This window comes from Lycium ferocissimum, chromosome 10, assembly GCF_029784015.1.
Source record: "Lycium ferocissimum isolate CSIRO_LF1 chromosome 10, AGI_CSIRO_Lferr_CH_V1, whole genome shotgun sequence".
Lineage (NCBI taxonomy): Eukaryota > Viridiplantae > Streptophyta > Magnoliopsida > Solanales > Solanaceae > Lycium > Lycium ferocissimum.
Window position 1 is genome coordinate 67,199,377 of NC_081351.1, and position 15,772 is coordinate 67,215,148.

General features: G+C 38.1%; 1 protein-coding gene and 1 long non-coding RNA gene across 2 annotated transcripts in view; one reads left to right on the top strand and one right to left on the bottom strand.

Annotated features, from left to right (window-relative positions):
• Positions 1-2,450: 2,450 nt before the first annotated feature.
• LOC132032556 (exocyst complex component SEC10b-like) overlaps positions 2,451-15,772 on the bottom strand; it is a 23,473-nt gene continuing 10,151 nt past the window's right edge. The window contains exons 14-25 of the mRNA XM_059422194.1: positions 13,076-13,161; positions 12,107-12,280; positions 9,687-9,740; positions 7,982-8,110; positions 7,786-7,878; positions 7,534-7,680; positions 7,255-7,352; positions 6,916-7,000; positions 6,284-6,342; positions 3,337-3,435; positions 3,169-3,252; positions 2,451-2,833 (exon numbers count right to left, since the gene is read on the bottom strand). Coding sequence (XP_059278177.1) covers positions 2,764-2,833; positions 3,169-3,252; positions 3,337-3,435; positions 6,284-6,342; positions 6,916-7,000; positions 7,255-7,352; positions 7,534-7,680; positions 7,786-7,878; positions 7,982-8,110; positions 9,687-9,740; positions 12,107-12,280; positions 13,076-13,161 — 1,178 coding nt within the window. The 3' untranslated portion in view covers positions 2,451-2,763. The remainder of the gene's footprint in view (positions 2,834-3,168; positions 3,253-3,336; positions 3,436-6,283; positions 6,343-6,915; positions 7,001-7,254; positions 7,353-7,533; positions 7,681-7,785; positions 7,879-7,981; positions 8,111-9,686; positions 9,741-12,106; positions 12,281-13,075; positions 13,162-15,772) is intronic.
• The window catches only part of LOC132032557 (uncharacterized), a 3,565-nt gene continuing 1,800 nt past the window's right edge, over positions 14,008-15,772 (top strand). The window contains exon 1 of the long non-coding RNA XR_009408515.1: positions 14,008-14,082. This is a non-coding gene — a long non-coding RNA (uncharacterized LOC132032557). The remainder of the gene's footprint in view (positions 14,083-15,772) is intronic.

A 15,772-nucleotide genomic window follows, 5' to 3' on the forward strand; every position in this document is an offset into this window, starting at 1 on the left:
TTTTTAGCTAAAACCAAACCAAACCAATTATGGTCCAACTAAACCAAGTCAAACCAAATCACTAGTCAGGTTTTTTTTCTCGGTTTGACTCGGTTTATTAGTTTGGTGCGATTTGTCCGTTTACTTTGTACGCCCCTAATGGTAATTAAGAATAATTCAATTAGATTTTCGAATTATTTCCATAATAAGGAGCCTCAGTAATTAATGTTATGGCCCTTGTTGTGCCTATACAGTCAAACATCTCTATAGCAGCATCGTTGGGTATGAAATATTTTAGCCGTTATAGCAAATTGCTATTATACACTTATAACAACATTGACATTTAAATAATATGTCGCTGTTATAGGCAAAAAAATGTATAAAATCTAATTTTTCATTTTTATTTGCCAAATCCTTAGCTTAATCACACTTTTATAACAAAGGGAAATCTTTTAATGATGAAAATATATATTCATTTAATATTCTTTGTTATAAATATTGTATTAAAATTTCAAAATATTTGGTCAAAATCTCTACACTTGTAATTGCTAATCATACATATTCTATTTTTATAAAGATAATTAATTATTATGTTACCAAAAAAGAAGAAACCTGTTATATGGGGGTAATTTTACAAAGAGCGTACTGTTATAAAGTTGGTTATTGTTGTTATAGGTAAAATGCTGTTATAGAGAAGTATAATATAACATTAAAAAAACGGTTCCGAAAAAACTTAGCTGTTATAGAGAGGTGATGTTATATGCGAATGTTGTTATAGAGAGGCCTGACTGTATTTAATTAGGACTCATAATCTTATTTCTTGGTGGAGAAGGAACCAAACTCGTTTTCTAGGTTTTAGGGAAACTTGGTTATATAAAAGGGGGGGGGGGGGGGGGGGGGGGGGGGGGTCTTCTAACATAGAAAGAGACAAGGTTCCAACAATACTTGTCCACCCAAGTATATTGAAAGAGTTCAGTGATTAACTTGGAATTGCTGCAAAAGACTGCAGAACTGGAGACCGACTTGTTGGAAATACTTGTTCACACTTCAAGAGGTATTTCTCGAATTAAACCTAATATCCTATTAGTGCTTTCAGATAGGAAGTTGGACTAATTGTTAGACTAACCATCTCACAATTTATAGTGGAGACACGTGAGAGCAAGTGGAATGAGAGCACCAAGCAAGCTCTAGTGGTGGATTGTCATTCGGATCATTTCAACCAATCAATTTTTCAGTTTTTCTATATTAGCTTATTACTTAAGATGAATGTAATTGGGAAAAAAACTATTACTGATATGAAAGTTGGAAATAACCTTGATGTGAAAGCGGGGAAATATATAACTTTATATAAGCATGAAATTGGTAAAGCAAATAGCGTGGGATGGAATTTGGATTGGTTGGTTTTTGACAACTAGTAGACATGACCATTAAGAACCTCAAAACTTCTTAATGCATCATGAGTTTCCGAGAAACTACAGGGTTGCAATCATATCTTGTAACAAAAATCTAGTCATGTCTCACCAATCAGATTTGACCTAATGTAAAGTATGTTACATGAGAAACTCAATGCATGCGACTACTTACGTGCTTAAGAAAGGAGTAGTAGTTATGGGTTGTCAGAGTGATAGTTTTGTTCTATTTCATTGATATCATGTCATAGCAGAAATATAAGGTAAGAATGTCTATAATCGACCTAATGTAGTCTTGCCCTTCCAAGCCTCACGCCTAGTGAGAGCACAGTGCACCTAACTCCTTTATTAATATTAATAATATTCATAGTTCTAAAACTATCCTTCATTCATTTCGGGCCCTTGCACAAAGATAAGGCAGCCTCAAGTATCTAGTCTTCCCTAGGATAAGTAGATAATAAACCACCACATATGAAGGCAGAATTTTATTAGCAAGTTGGTAACTAGGATCAGACTCTAAATTTGGTCTACAAGCGGGGGAGCCGCTGCTCATAACTACTAGCTATCCATCTTACTAGATGTGAAGGATGCATACTCTTCTAATTCAAACAGGGAAAACAGATGCCCTTCTAACTCAAACAACTTTCATTGAAGTAGAGGCAATCTAATAGTCTATGTGGCCAAGTTTCTAAAAACAACTTATTTGAGAAGTTCTTTTTCAAAAAAGTATTTTTGGTGAGAAGCAATTTGTATTTGACCAATTAATTCAAAAAGCACTCTTGCGCAGAAATTAGTATTTGGCTGGGCTTTGAAAAAGTGCTTTTTAAGTGTATCTTCTCAAAAGTGCTTTTCAAAAAAAGTGTTTTTGGGGAAAAACTATTTTTTTTAGCTTCTGAAAAACAGCATCTGCTACTCTCCAAAAGCACTTATTTTCTCCCAAAAGCTTAGCCAAACACCTCATTTTTTGGAAAAAAAATAAAATAAAAATAAGCACTTTATTCTCCCAAAAGCTTGGCCAAACAGGCTATAAGTCTATACCAAGAAAGCTGATATATCTTTCACTCGATCATTAACAATATACCAACAGGCACATCTAGCAAAAATCAAGAGAAACTTTTGCAGGTTTCAAAAACATATATAGCAAAGGGAGAGTGAAGAATCACCAAATGTAAGCTCGTAAAAAAGGGGGTTCATATACCTTAGAACTAGGATGAACTACCTCAAAATTAACAAAACTTCCCCAAATTTTCCATCTCAGGATAAAAAAAAATCCAATGTGAGATGGAAGAGCTTTGCCATGTAACTGTCAGGTTTATCTAGGCTACCAGCAAAGAAGATTTCTCATCTTCAGAATGTAATTTCTGATCCAACTAAGCTAATTCCACAAGGAGCTGAGTCTTGATGCAAGTTTTGCATTCTTGTAATCATCACGGAGTTGAATAAACCTGAGTTTGCAGACAAAGAAATGTTCATTCAAAAAAGATTTTAGGTTGAAAAGCAGGCCAGCGATAGACACAGAAGAATTCAAAAAACTATCCGTCTTTTTGAAACTTTTAGAGGCTGAACCATACACAGGATAGAAGTCATTCAGCCTTTTGTTATCTTACTATTCAGAAAACAAAATTTTGGTTATTAAAAAACTGTAGTTGACCTGTCACTTGAACTCATGCATAACATGAAAAATAACATAAAGTATTGAAGTAATCCTGTGAAAATATGCAGGAAGCACAATCTAGATTTCTGCACACAGTGCACAAGAATATGTCAACATCTTAATTACCTCTGAGCATCTTTCTTAATGCTTGGAGTTCCCTCAAACAATGGGCCTAGACTTTCAGGAGCAACAATAAACACATTTGCAATGCTGAAGCAAAGGTCAAAATAGGAAACATTAGGGGAAAATATGTTTTGTATAAGCCCTAAAATTTTCAGAAACCTCGCAACTTACATTCCAAGCTGTTCAAATTTCTCATCAACCTGAGGGGCATTGAAACTACGAACAAACTCCCCATATTCTGTTATGTCACGCTTCAAACGCAATCCTCCACTGCAGAAGTCAGAGAAATTTTTTCAAAATTATGTCAATTAAGAGTAACATAAGAAGTTCATCACAAATATAGGGATTTACTGCAAGGTCAAAGCAGATACAGAGCATAAAGTTTAAAGTTTTTATAACCATTGAAAGATGCTGGTCTTGTTCCATAGTGCTTTCTTTCCCCAATCCTTCTATTCACTGTGTTTTAATCATGTAAAAGCTGCTTAAAATTGGTTTGCTTTCAAAAGTCACATGGCAGCTAATTTTCTTTCCTCCAAAATAGAAAATTTTCTTTTAGCTGCTTTCTTCCATTTTTACAGTAAGCCAACCACCTACTCTCCTTCCCCTCTCAGATTTCTGCCTCACCAAACAGGATAACAGAACTCGAAAAGGAAGAAGGATGAATAAACATGACAGTATTCAATGTGATTCGATCAATTATTAATGTCCATGGACGAAGAGGACTAGTTTTTCCCAAATATATCCAAGAGGGTAGACTCGCATTTCTCTCACAATGAACTTTTCTCAAGTATTTCCCAAGGTTTATGTTGAAGATAGAGGTGTTAGCCCAAGACCGTCAACTCGTCCCAAACGCCATCAAAGATCGAGACTGAATCTTGGCCCGAGCAACAGTTATAAGTCACTGGCGTGGACTTCTCATCACGATTTTCCCATGAGCAAGGAGGTGGAGGTCAAAGCTGTTAAGTAGTCACGCACATTTTATCAAACCATGTTTACCGTTGCGCATGTAAATGCTGTGCAAGAATGGGGTAATTTGGAAGTGGTTGGCACCATAATTACCAAGCAAGCAGTAGCGGATGCAACACTTAGGCAACTGATTCATCCGAGCTCAATATTTTCGACGTTGAGCATATATCTATATGTGAGAACCTACTAAAATTTAACAAATATTAGATCTGAACCCTTAATTTTAAAAGTACAATGAGTTGAGCGCTAAAAATCTAAAAGGTCGAACCTATCATGTTTAAGTCCTGGATTCGCCTCTGCACACTAGCACCCTGAAGGGTCCTCCTCCCTCAATATCCAATGAGCTATCGCCGTGGTATTACTTGGAGGAGACTCGAGCATATGGATCACACCCTCCTATATACATAATACACATCCACACCAACTCAAGGAGGCGAAAGCTCTTATATAGAGGAAACACATCTCCTCGTTACACATTCTGTATATTGTCCTCTTCAAGGCATCTGCTTCCTTTGTTTCTTGTTCTTTTCAGGACATTTCTGATCTGTTGATAGCTTGAAATCAGACTATGTGGCCCCTTAGAAATCGATTTTCACTCTAACAGTGATGTCTTGTGTAGTAGAGACAAACGTGATTCTCACACTGAACCAACGGGCCATAATATCTGACAGATCAAAGTCCAGCCCCTATTCTAGTTGATAAACCAGAGCATCACAACCTAATTCTGTAATATTTTCTCTTATCTCTCAATTTCCTTGATACAGCTCTTGATCTCTTTATTGATGACTTGATGCAACTCTCTCTTGATCAATACTCGATTGATACTAATAAATGAGCAAGAGATCATCAATTTATAGGGAGGATTCCTCCCTGAAAGAGGTCACCATTTTTCACTCAAAATTGAGTCAAGAAACAATGGCCATAAAATAACAACACACATAGGCCAAAAGGAACATCTCTGCTGATGACAAAGTTTAATGATTCAGGATTGGGGCATCACAACTTATATACTTTTACCTGAATGCATAACCAATAAAAATACACTTTTGAGTTTTTATTGTCCTCCACTGGCATGCACATATGCAGGACAATCGAAAATCTTTATGTTTGAATTATCAGCAAGTTCGCCGAACCATACCTCTTCAGGAGTCTGAAACTCCATAGCTATCAATGGTGAATATTTAACCAAAAAAGCATGTGATAGAGACTGCTTCAGCCCAGCAGTACTTTGATAGACCAGCATTTGGAAGTGTGTACACCATACTCTCTCCAGAAGAACTCTATTCATGCTTTTAGCAACCTCATCGTTTCATTGATCCTTATAACATCACAGTGTTTGACAATTTCTTGATCTTAGCAAAATTTGCAAACCACTTTCTTCAAATTCTAAAACTTTGTCTTGCTTTACTGTCTCCTTCTCGGTCAAAGTCTTTCTCTTCTTGAAAGTACAAGAACTTTATGCTTGTGCTATCCTTCAGATGAAAAACTTCATGGTCTCCAGTTATCAGAGTGCTTATAACTCAAAATACATTTTGTTTTATGCTCTATTGCGAAAATCAAGCCTTTATGTTTCTATATATGCCATGCTCACATGAATCCATATTTCATGTAATCTTACACAAATAAGCCTTTGGTTGTTCAACAAAGTCCTACCTTTCTCACTCATATGCTAACATTTAATTCAAAGTAACTTTAGTTCTATGATCTAGTACAAAGACCAAGCATTTTATGTTTGTTTACACTTGCAATGCTCTTAGAAATCTATCTCTCCTGCACTTTGACCACAAAGTAAAGACGATCTCCACCTGATGATTTTTCAGTTTCAGATATGAAGGCTTAGGCTTACAAAGGTCAAAGGCTTTATTATTGAGAAAGTAAAAGGACATGTGATCAATTCGTTCTCCTTTATAACTGATCCATTGCGTGTCACGTCGCCCTATCCATAGGGGAAGAAAGCAAAGTCCTTGCTTGTTCAACAAAATTAGGTTTTTCTCACTTATACGCCTGAGCATCATATACTACAATTTTGTAATGTTAGAATCAGACATAAATGATGTGGCAATTGCTGCAATACCTGTAACTGTGAGACCTTGATATACCTATAAACTACTACTGCTGCTACTACACCAAATGAACAAGAGAAAGGAATTACCTCGGATTAAAAGTGAACTTCTGCCAATGGTTAAGTAATCCTTTGTGCAAGCGATTTCCCTATAAAATATTTTTAAAACATAGTATCGCTATAAGAAATTCTGCTTTACAGAGAATCAAAACAGTTGTGATAACTTAGACATGGCTGAATTGTCAGATGCAACATAAATGCATAGCACTAAAATGGATGCAGGGAGACAAGTTTCAATTTCTTTCCAGCATTCGCATAACAAATGTATGTAAAGAACAAATCAACCCTGGATATCTCCTTAGCAGATCAATTTCTTGGGTGGATTTGTTAATTGGTGAATTTGAGAGTTACTGGCTCGGGCATGTATAAGGTCATAAAAATAACCGATTGGGTCAAGGATCAGTTGTCATACATCTAACAGCAGCATTAACCGGGAAATTACAAGAAGATAGTTTTACCAAACAGATAATAAAGAGAAGTGATGACCTGATAGAATCCCTTTAAGAATAGGAAGGGAAGTCTTTCTTTTTGTAGATTGTAAATACTTTTGACAGCACCTTCTTGGTGCTATATAAATAATACACTTAACGTTTCTCGACAAAAAGATACTTGAGAGAATATTTCCAGCATCAAGGGTTTGAACAAAAAGAACAGTAACATACCAGTTCAGTCAGGAAGGCTTGTTTGTTAAGCCCTTCCAGTCCAGTGAATGCTGACTCAAGCACACGGGAAAGATATGCAACGGCACTGGTCGATGGAGGCATTATTAGTATATTGGTAAATAATGAAATCAAAAGATGGCCGAAAAGGACATAAAGCACAAAGATCTTAAAATATACTACAACAGATATAAGAGGAAAGCAATGACAAGATCAACTGAAATTTTGTACTTTGATGTGTTCTTGATGTTTCAAGAATATAACATTTTTCAACTTCTAAAACGGAGAAATATCAAAGACAGACTAACAAATATGCATCTTCTAACTAATATAGGGCTTCACCATGCACAAGCACTTGTGGGCCGATGGTCAGGGATAATGCCATCATCTGGTGATCGATAATCTGTTGCTTTTTGTTCAGTTGACAGTAGCCTTTCCACCTGATAACAGTCAAAGGGGAAACATGATATCAAACAAAATGTTTGGTCTCAGAGGACAGATGAAAGAATTGGAAAACATAATATAGTTGATAAAAGTGACCAATGAGATATTTTGCCTAGTGAGGATAAGGTGTCTTCGTATCAAGCCTAGACAGCAGAATAAATATTCTTCATCACAAACCTCAGCCATGACAGTTTCAATGCATTGTTGAAGCCCCTTACAAGCAACACTCTCTGCACGTGACATAGCTGTTGCCATTTCTTCACTGGAGGCAGCATGAGCGCCATCCACAGGAAGTAAAAGCCGCGATATGGAGTTCACAAAATACTGAAAAAAGCATGAGTTGGTTGTTACAAGAAGCAGCACAAGAATCTAATCACAGCTACAACTACAAAGATTTAAATTGGCTTCACTGGTATCAAACCAACCCACTTGCTGCAAAATAGCCACACTGCTTCCACAACATTGCACAGCCACCATGAAAGATCTGAAACTGCTTTCGCCAGCAGCAGCTGCATTTTCTGCCTATATGCCACCAATCATAACATAAGCCAGCTAGTGAGTCTTTAATATTTAGATGTTATACAATGTACAACACTTTAGATCATGAAAAAGACGGAATAGTTACGGCAGAAGCAGCTGCTGCAGCAACTCTTCGGCTAACACTAGTTCCCAGCAAGTGCTTTTCCCTTAAGGCAGCAGCCTCAGTAAGGCCTTCTCTGGCTCTTTCAAGACCTCCTGTTATGTATTGACTGACCTGTAAAAGGCTAGAGTGGTCAAACAATTGTACAATAACTACTATTAAACCTCAATTCCAAATTAGTTGGGGCTGGTAATATGGATCCTCAATAACAACTCAGCTCTATTTGTCCTGTTTCATTGTATACCTAATAATTCGTCTTTAGGACAAATTATTGGTTATCGGAAACTAGAGATTCTCTAAACCCTGTACTTGTTCGTACATCGAAATATAATTTCTACCCGAACTAAAAGACTCTTGTCAAACACCGGATCTGTTGTAAGTGTACCCAGGGCGAGAACCTAATGTAAGTGTTCCAATAACCTAAGTTGCTCGGACTCGGGTGCGGGTCTCCGATACGGGTACGGATCCAAGTGACGGATTCGGCATAATCTAAATTTTAAGATTCAGGGGTGCAGATCCGGGTATGGATACGGGTGCCGAGATTCAGCTAAGAAAATTCAAAATTATAAAAAGTAGAGCTATAAACGTTGAGATCTATTCTATGAAAAACTTAGATGTATATTCTCTGAAACACGAAGCAGCAAAAATGAGACAAAAGTACTATAATATTGAAGGTATGTCATTTCCCTTATTTTAAATGTATTTTATCATTAATTTTGAGAAATCAAAATCTCTATTTCCCCCAAATTTGTCGATGGACTCCGGTCAGAGTATCCGAACTTGGTTGACCGTATCCCGCTCCAGCTCCCGCTCCCGACCCGTGTCGAGACGGGATCGGCACAAAAAACCGAGAGTACACGCAACTTAGCCAATAACAATGCTACCTTTTGAGGACATGTTGAGCCTTGGAGACCAAACGTTAAGTTCCATATAACATTACAGATTTCACGAACATTCTGAAGAAGTTACTTTTTACTTTGGTAGGTGGTTATCCTCTTGACGCATAACACTGCCGTAGCATTCTCCATTCCTGTAATCCTAATTTAATTCTTTTGTACAACTTCATCTAGTTGAATTGACTGCATTTAGTCATCTTACTCCATTTTTCTTCTGTTGGCTAAACTTGTAGTATATATGATTTTTTCTTACTTCTACTTTTCCTAAAACCATTACTCTCTTGAGTGCTTCTGCACGGTTCAAAATTTTGGTTTGACTTTTTCGTTAGTTTCATTGATTAACACATTATCTTCTGCAAATAACACACTCCATGGAATCCCATTTTGTATATTATTGATGAACTCATTCATAACTAAGGTAAACAAGTATGGTGTAACCAAAAGATTTTGGGAGATTTCTTTGCCTCTCCCACTCTTTTAACACTTCTCAAAGCTCCTTTATGGCACAATAAAGTAAAAATATAATACCACAATTTAATGGTACTTTTGCCTTCATCATCAGAGATGTTTCTATACAAATGAAAGATATTTCCACAGGAAAAAGCAAACAGTAAAAATAGAACTGATTATTCTGCATTAGAGAAATTGCTAACATGAGTTCTTACATAAGATATATTTTACCTTCTATGAAATTCCTATTTGATTCATGCATACTCCAAATGACATGACGAAAGAACTGTAAGATGTCAACAACAGAAACAAACTATAAACGTAAAAGGAGGTGATGAACTTACTTGGTCCAGAAGGCATGCGAAAACAGGTTTAACGCTAGCAGCAAGTGTAGCAGGCTGTATACAAGACGTATAATCACTTAGCTACTCCCTGTAGGTTTCTAACTATGAAGTATAGCATTTAACAAACAGATAAACATGTTAGGAGAATGGCCTAAAGACATGTACCAGCAGCAAAAGACACACTAAAAAAGATAACTACGACATACTTGATTACTACAAGACCTTATGTTCTATTAATGTCTTTATAATCATATTTGCAGATTGAGGATGTGGCTTGAACATGAGATCTTCAAGCTCAAATTGAAGACGTAGGAAAATTCGCACCAGCTCTGCTCAGTTTTCCATGGATAACTAGCAAAAGCATGTCCAGCTAGAGTTACGAGGCTGGCCATCAAAGGTGAAATAGGATAGAAGTGGGGGGTGGTAGTCCTTCAAGTACTTGTTTACCAATTAATTCAATCCCTACTTAAAAGATGAAGCAACACGCAAGGGGTAATTAGTAAAACTGACAAGACTACCGACCAAGGTGTTATCGTCACAAAAGGTAACACTAACCAATAGTACATACGTATTCAGTACGCATAACAATATCTTAACAGCATCACTGTTCGCTGAAATAAAAGCAAACTACATAACATTCTACTAAATACAATGAGGAGGCAAGATATACACAGGGAAAAGTAGATACTTTCTGCTTTTCAGTATCCAGTCTCCAGCTGAGATGCACATATTATGCACTTAGGATATGAGTATCCAAAGTTTATTTTCTCGTTCACTAATTTTCATTTTTTGAATATGAACATCCTAAATATGGGTATGCAAGGGAGAGACTAGAGTAAAAAAGTAAAAGAAGAAAGCATATGACTCTAACAAACAAATAGAAGGTCTAAACTCTGACCAAGATGGATTTTGTACAAACAAAATTCGGCGACAGATTCTATAGTGCTGTTCAAAAATTCAAAAAAGAGAGAAAAAAACAAGAAATAGTTTGCTATTGTTTAACAGCTGCAGACATTTGTGATTTTTATGGATAATTCGTCAAGGAAAACTATGCAAGGAAGGTCGATAATAATAATAAAATGTAGCTGAGACAGTTGCTTCCAAACTGATGGAAAGTAGGAGATGGAGAAAAGATTATACCATTATTGGCAGATGGCTAATAATGGAGCATGGAAGAAAATTTCCCCGATCGATTCAACTTGGTGACCAACAACATAATGCAAATGCACAATGCCGGAAATGTGATGATTAGACAATAGAATATGGAGGAATCTCTAATGAATGGGAGACTGATAGGGTCAATATGCTACTGCAGTTGATGGAGAAGCTGACACTGGGTGTAAACACAAACGACTACTCGTGGCGGAAAGCTAAAGAGCATGATAGATTCTCAGTTAAATCTTGTTATCAAGCTCCTCAGAAAATTTAAACCAGTGAATATGGTCAGTGGCCAATGAGAATGGTTTAGAGAACTGAAGCCTCAAAGTGGCTTGTTTTGGATGTTTAGCTCTAGATGAGGCATATCAAGCTAAAGACAATTTGCAGGGAAGAGGAATTAACCTACGTACCTAGCGCTTTTGTTCTTTTTAGGATTCGGCTGAATCTGCAGGCTACATTGTAACTTTACTTGGCAAATCTGGTATACATGATTGAACTTATATTGAATCTAGTGGTAATGCATTCAGCTTAAACAAATAGTAACCAGTTGGCAAGGAGAAAAGCGAAGGATCAGATGCAGGCATGGAGAAGAATTCCTTAATGTTTATTTTGGACCATTTGCCTAGAAAGAGACCACATGTGTTTCGATTGTTTTGCTAAAAGTTTAAGTGTTCTTGGAATTAAAAGCTTTTTTTTTTTTATAGGATTAAAAGTTGGTGTGAGGGAATGGTTGTTAATGATACAGTGCTGGAGTTTGCAGATCGTTACATACTCAGAGGGACAAATCTAGCTCTTTTGCATAAAATTAGTACAATATTGGGGCTGAGGTCTTCTGAATCAAATTTATATTTCTTACTAAAGAAAATATGGAGGAGACTCTCACTCCCTCTGTATGTATAAGTCAACTATAGATCTTCACTATTCGACCAATCTTTCTTATGACATAAATAAATTATTGATGTGACAGGGGAAATCTCCACATACAACATATCCAAAGTAGAGAAACTTTCGCTATCACTATCAACAGTCATATGAATTAACATTTTTTCAATCCAAATTCTAATCTGACTAGCCTAAAGCATCCAAGAGGAGGTCAAAAACTCTACTGCACTTGAAAATGCATGTGATGTGAACAAATCTACCCTGACAATTCAAGCCTAATGCAATAACTACTTCCCTTTAGTCAGCCAGACAAAAGCAAAAAAATTGAGAGATGATGAAGGTGAAAGCTTCAGCAAGATCTTGAAACATGTCATATGTACCTGTAATGAAAACAAACTGCATCTGGACATTGCTTCTTCGTTCCAACGAACAAACTGTGTCACCACAGTGACAGAAATTTCCGGGTTAGAAAGTATTATTGAAGCTCCTTTTGAGCGTCCAATTGTCCCAGATGACTCAGAGGATAACTGACTTTCACTACGCAGTTCGTCCATCTACAAATTAAAGTAAGAGGTCTGTTCAAAAGTGTTCAAGAGCAGGTTCACCAGAATGATATGTTACAGGTGGTACACTATTATAAACTTCTTAATTCAGAAAGTTGTGGGGTGTCTATTGTTACAGTGACATTATGGAGCAAGATTGTTTAACGCTCTCTAGAGACAGCTGATAGCCTTGTCAGCTAGCATACAAAAATATCATGCAAGCTAAGTTTGACTTGGGAGGAGCCTCTGTGGAGTAAATCGTTTGCAATTTACACGGCACCTAGTTGGTGCTTTGGAACGTGTAAAGATATGGCACCTGGGCCTCACTCAACCCCAAAAGCTAGCTCATGAGGAGAGGATTGCCTAAGTCCATATAAGTAAACCACCAGTACATTCCCCAAACAATGTGGGACTCTAACCCACTCTAACACCCCCTTCACGCCTAGGCTCAACTGGAGCGTGGACCGGGAGCTCAAACATAGATGGACCTGGCTCTGATACCATGTAAAGATATGGCACCTGGGCCTAACTCAACCCCAAAAGCTAGCTCATGAAGGGAGGATTGCCCAAGTCCATTTTCAAGGTTCCCCAGAACCAGTTTATACCAGAAAGTTGACAACCAAAAAATTTTTTACTTTGTTTGTAATGAGAATAGATTTTACTTCAGGAGTTTATGATTGTTTCCATTGTCAAACATAGCTTCTTCCAAAATTTTCATCTTCTACCTAAGCAAGAGAGAGAAAGGAATGGATTCCTTAAACCGAAACTAGAGTGATAGACTGTTCAGAGAGAGAAACTGCCACAAACCTTAGCTTTGTAAAGTTGTTTAAGAGCGGCTTGCTCGCACTCTATGTATATATCTTTGTGTGGTAGAAACAAAGATTCAGTCAAACCTGAACAAGAGAAAAATGGAGATCACAAATATAATCGACATAAACAAAGTCAGTCAAATAAATTTTTAAAGGAAATAGCCTATGGTCAAGACCACTTAGATTGGCCTTGTGGCAAAAAAAAAAAAAAAAATAGTGAGTTGCTACAAAAAATTGTGTTCTAGACTTCTAGTACCCAAATCAAACCATGGTGGTTAGCCGCAGTAAGTGACCTTTCAGGACTAGAACTTTTTCTAGAATTTTTGGAACTGAAGCAGATGTAATAACTATCTTTGCGCACTACAAGAAACACAACACTTTAGATTTGATATAAGATCTGCCATTGTAGTTTATTTCTCTTAAACAGGTAAAAGAGAAAAAGGAGTCCACAATATTAATTGATCAACAATGTCTAAAGAAATACATGCTTCAAAGACAGAAAAGAACAAAGCTTGGGTATCAAAAACCTTGTCACTAACCCTCCTAGTTGATAGAGATTTCAGAATGAAGACTCGAGCGGCTTAAATCATGCATTTACATGTCTCTGTAAGGTAAATCCTTAATATACCATTTGGAAGCAGCATGTTCTCCAAAGTAAAAGCAGTCATATGCAGATTTTGGCACATGCCGTTTTATAGCACATTTATTAAATTTGAATCGCTACATTCAAGTAACAATGAGATGGTGCAAAGGTTCATTTTTGTGTACGGTGTGAACCCGTAAGTTCACCTCAGTTTGATGAAGGGTCATACGGGGTGACTAGCGGAGATCGGTCCAAGAAGACGGAGGGAACATACCGAGCCTGCACAAAGGGAGTCCAAGAAGATAAGTCTGAATCTCAAAGTTTATCCTTCACGGATTTATCTCCGAGAATCACGCCCTCAACAGACGTGTCCGATATCTCCAGAACCATTTACCCACGTTGAAGCTTGAATCATTTGGTTAGTATAGGACACTAGTACTATAAATACATATGTAACAGCCCCATTAGAGGGCCTCTCCATCTCTTTAAGTTAGAAATTAACACTTGAAAGAATATCCTAGCAAAAGGCCCGATATCAATAAAGCTTTGTTACTTCTAGTTTATTTTTTAGTCCAAGCAAGGAGATAAATCCTTTTCCTACTCGGATCTGTCGCTTGCACTCGTTATACGGGCTATCTTCTTTTAATTTTCCTCGTTATTCTTTACTTTTCGATTATCCGTTTATCTTGCCAACAAGCCTAACCACATATCCTTTAAACCGCGTACAAATTCAATTGTTGCTCTCTTTTGAGGGAAACAGTTTGGCGCCCACCGTGGGGCCAAGGATAATAGTGACGGCTCATTGGCTAGACAACTTTCACTTGTTTTGTTCGTTTTTGTGATTTCAGGATCATGTCGAATCTAAGTCACTTTGTTCACCTCAACGAAGATGAATCTAGCGAGCACAACGCAAACCCCAACGGGATACCACCCAACAACGTGCCCGCCGCTGATCCAATGGGCGACCAGCCCGTCCAAAACCCACATGCTAATGGAGCGGATAGGCGTGGAGCCCCCGAAGGGGCGGCGGAGGAAGTTAATTTGCATGTGATTTATAATTTGTTACAGGAACACTGAGTCACCATGAGCAACAGAAAGAGGCCATTGTGCGACTTCAGGGGGACCTTAGCGACGCGTTGGCACCAGAACAGGACCGAGTGTCGGAACCAGTTCGAAGGGAAATAGTGGTTAGCGACAGTCATGACAGGCCGGCTACTGGTGAGTCATCCGAGATGATAAGAATGCTCGAAGCTTTGACCAAACAGATAGATTCCAACGAGAAAAATGTGGATGACTGACTCCGGTGGACCGAGATCCGGAAAGCCTCCGATCCTCATAGGACAAGAAACCAAATACGGTGTGAAAGGCCTTTCCACCGAGTGCCACGCCAAAGCCGATCTCGAAGAGATTCAAAATGCCGTACATATCGAAATACGACGGAACTACCGACCCGCAAGAGCATATTACTTCCTACATACGTGTTATGGCGGAATGATCTCGGGGACGATAAGATTGAGTCGATGAAGCCGAAAAAGTTTGGTGGGCTTTGACCAAGGGAGCCATGCGGTGGTCTGTTCGTTACCCCAACAACTCCGTCCCATCCTTCGAGTTACTTGCGGATGCCTTTCGTAAAGCTCCAGCGCGCGGGCACGGAAGGTACAAGCACGAAAGGCGGACATATTTAAGATTTTCCAAAGGGACGGCGGCGACTCGGAGAATTCCGTTACCGAGGTTCCGGCGGGGAAAGAATCTTTACCGCCGGTTCCTATGAATAGGCGCCCGAGTATTCACGAAAGGACTTAATCCCACAAGTTCCAACGCATCCCTCAAACTGAAGGAGAATTTGTTAGAATTCAGCGCTACAACTTGGGAAGATGTGCATAACAGATACGAATCAAAAATCAGAGTAGAGGATGATCAGTTAGGGCTCCCACCGGGTCCGATAACACGAACAAATAACGATAGATCAAAAAAGATGTTCAAGCCAGAGGTAAACCCTAAGTGATTTGCATCATCCCACGGGCTTGCAAGGTCCCGCTCGTTGGCCGGGAGAAAAAGCAGGCGCCCCGGCTCAAGATCAACCGAGAGACAAAGTGAGCGATCCGGGTTCGT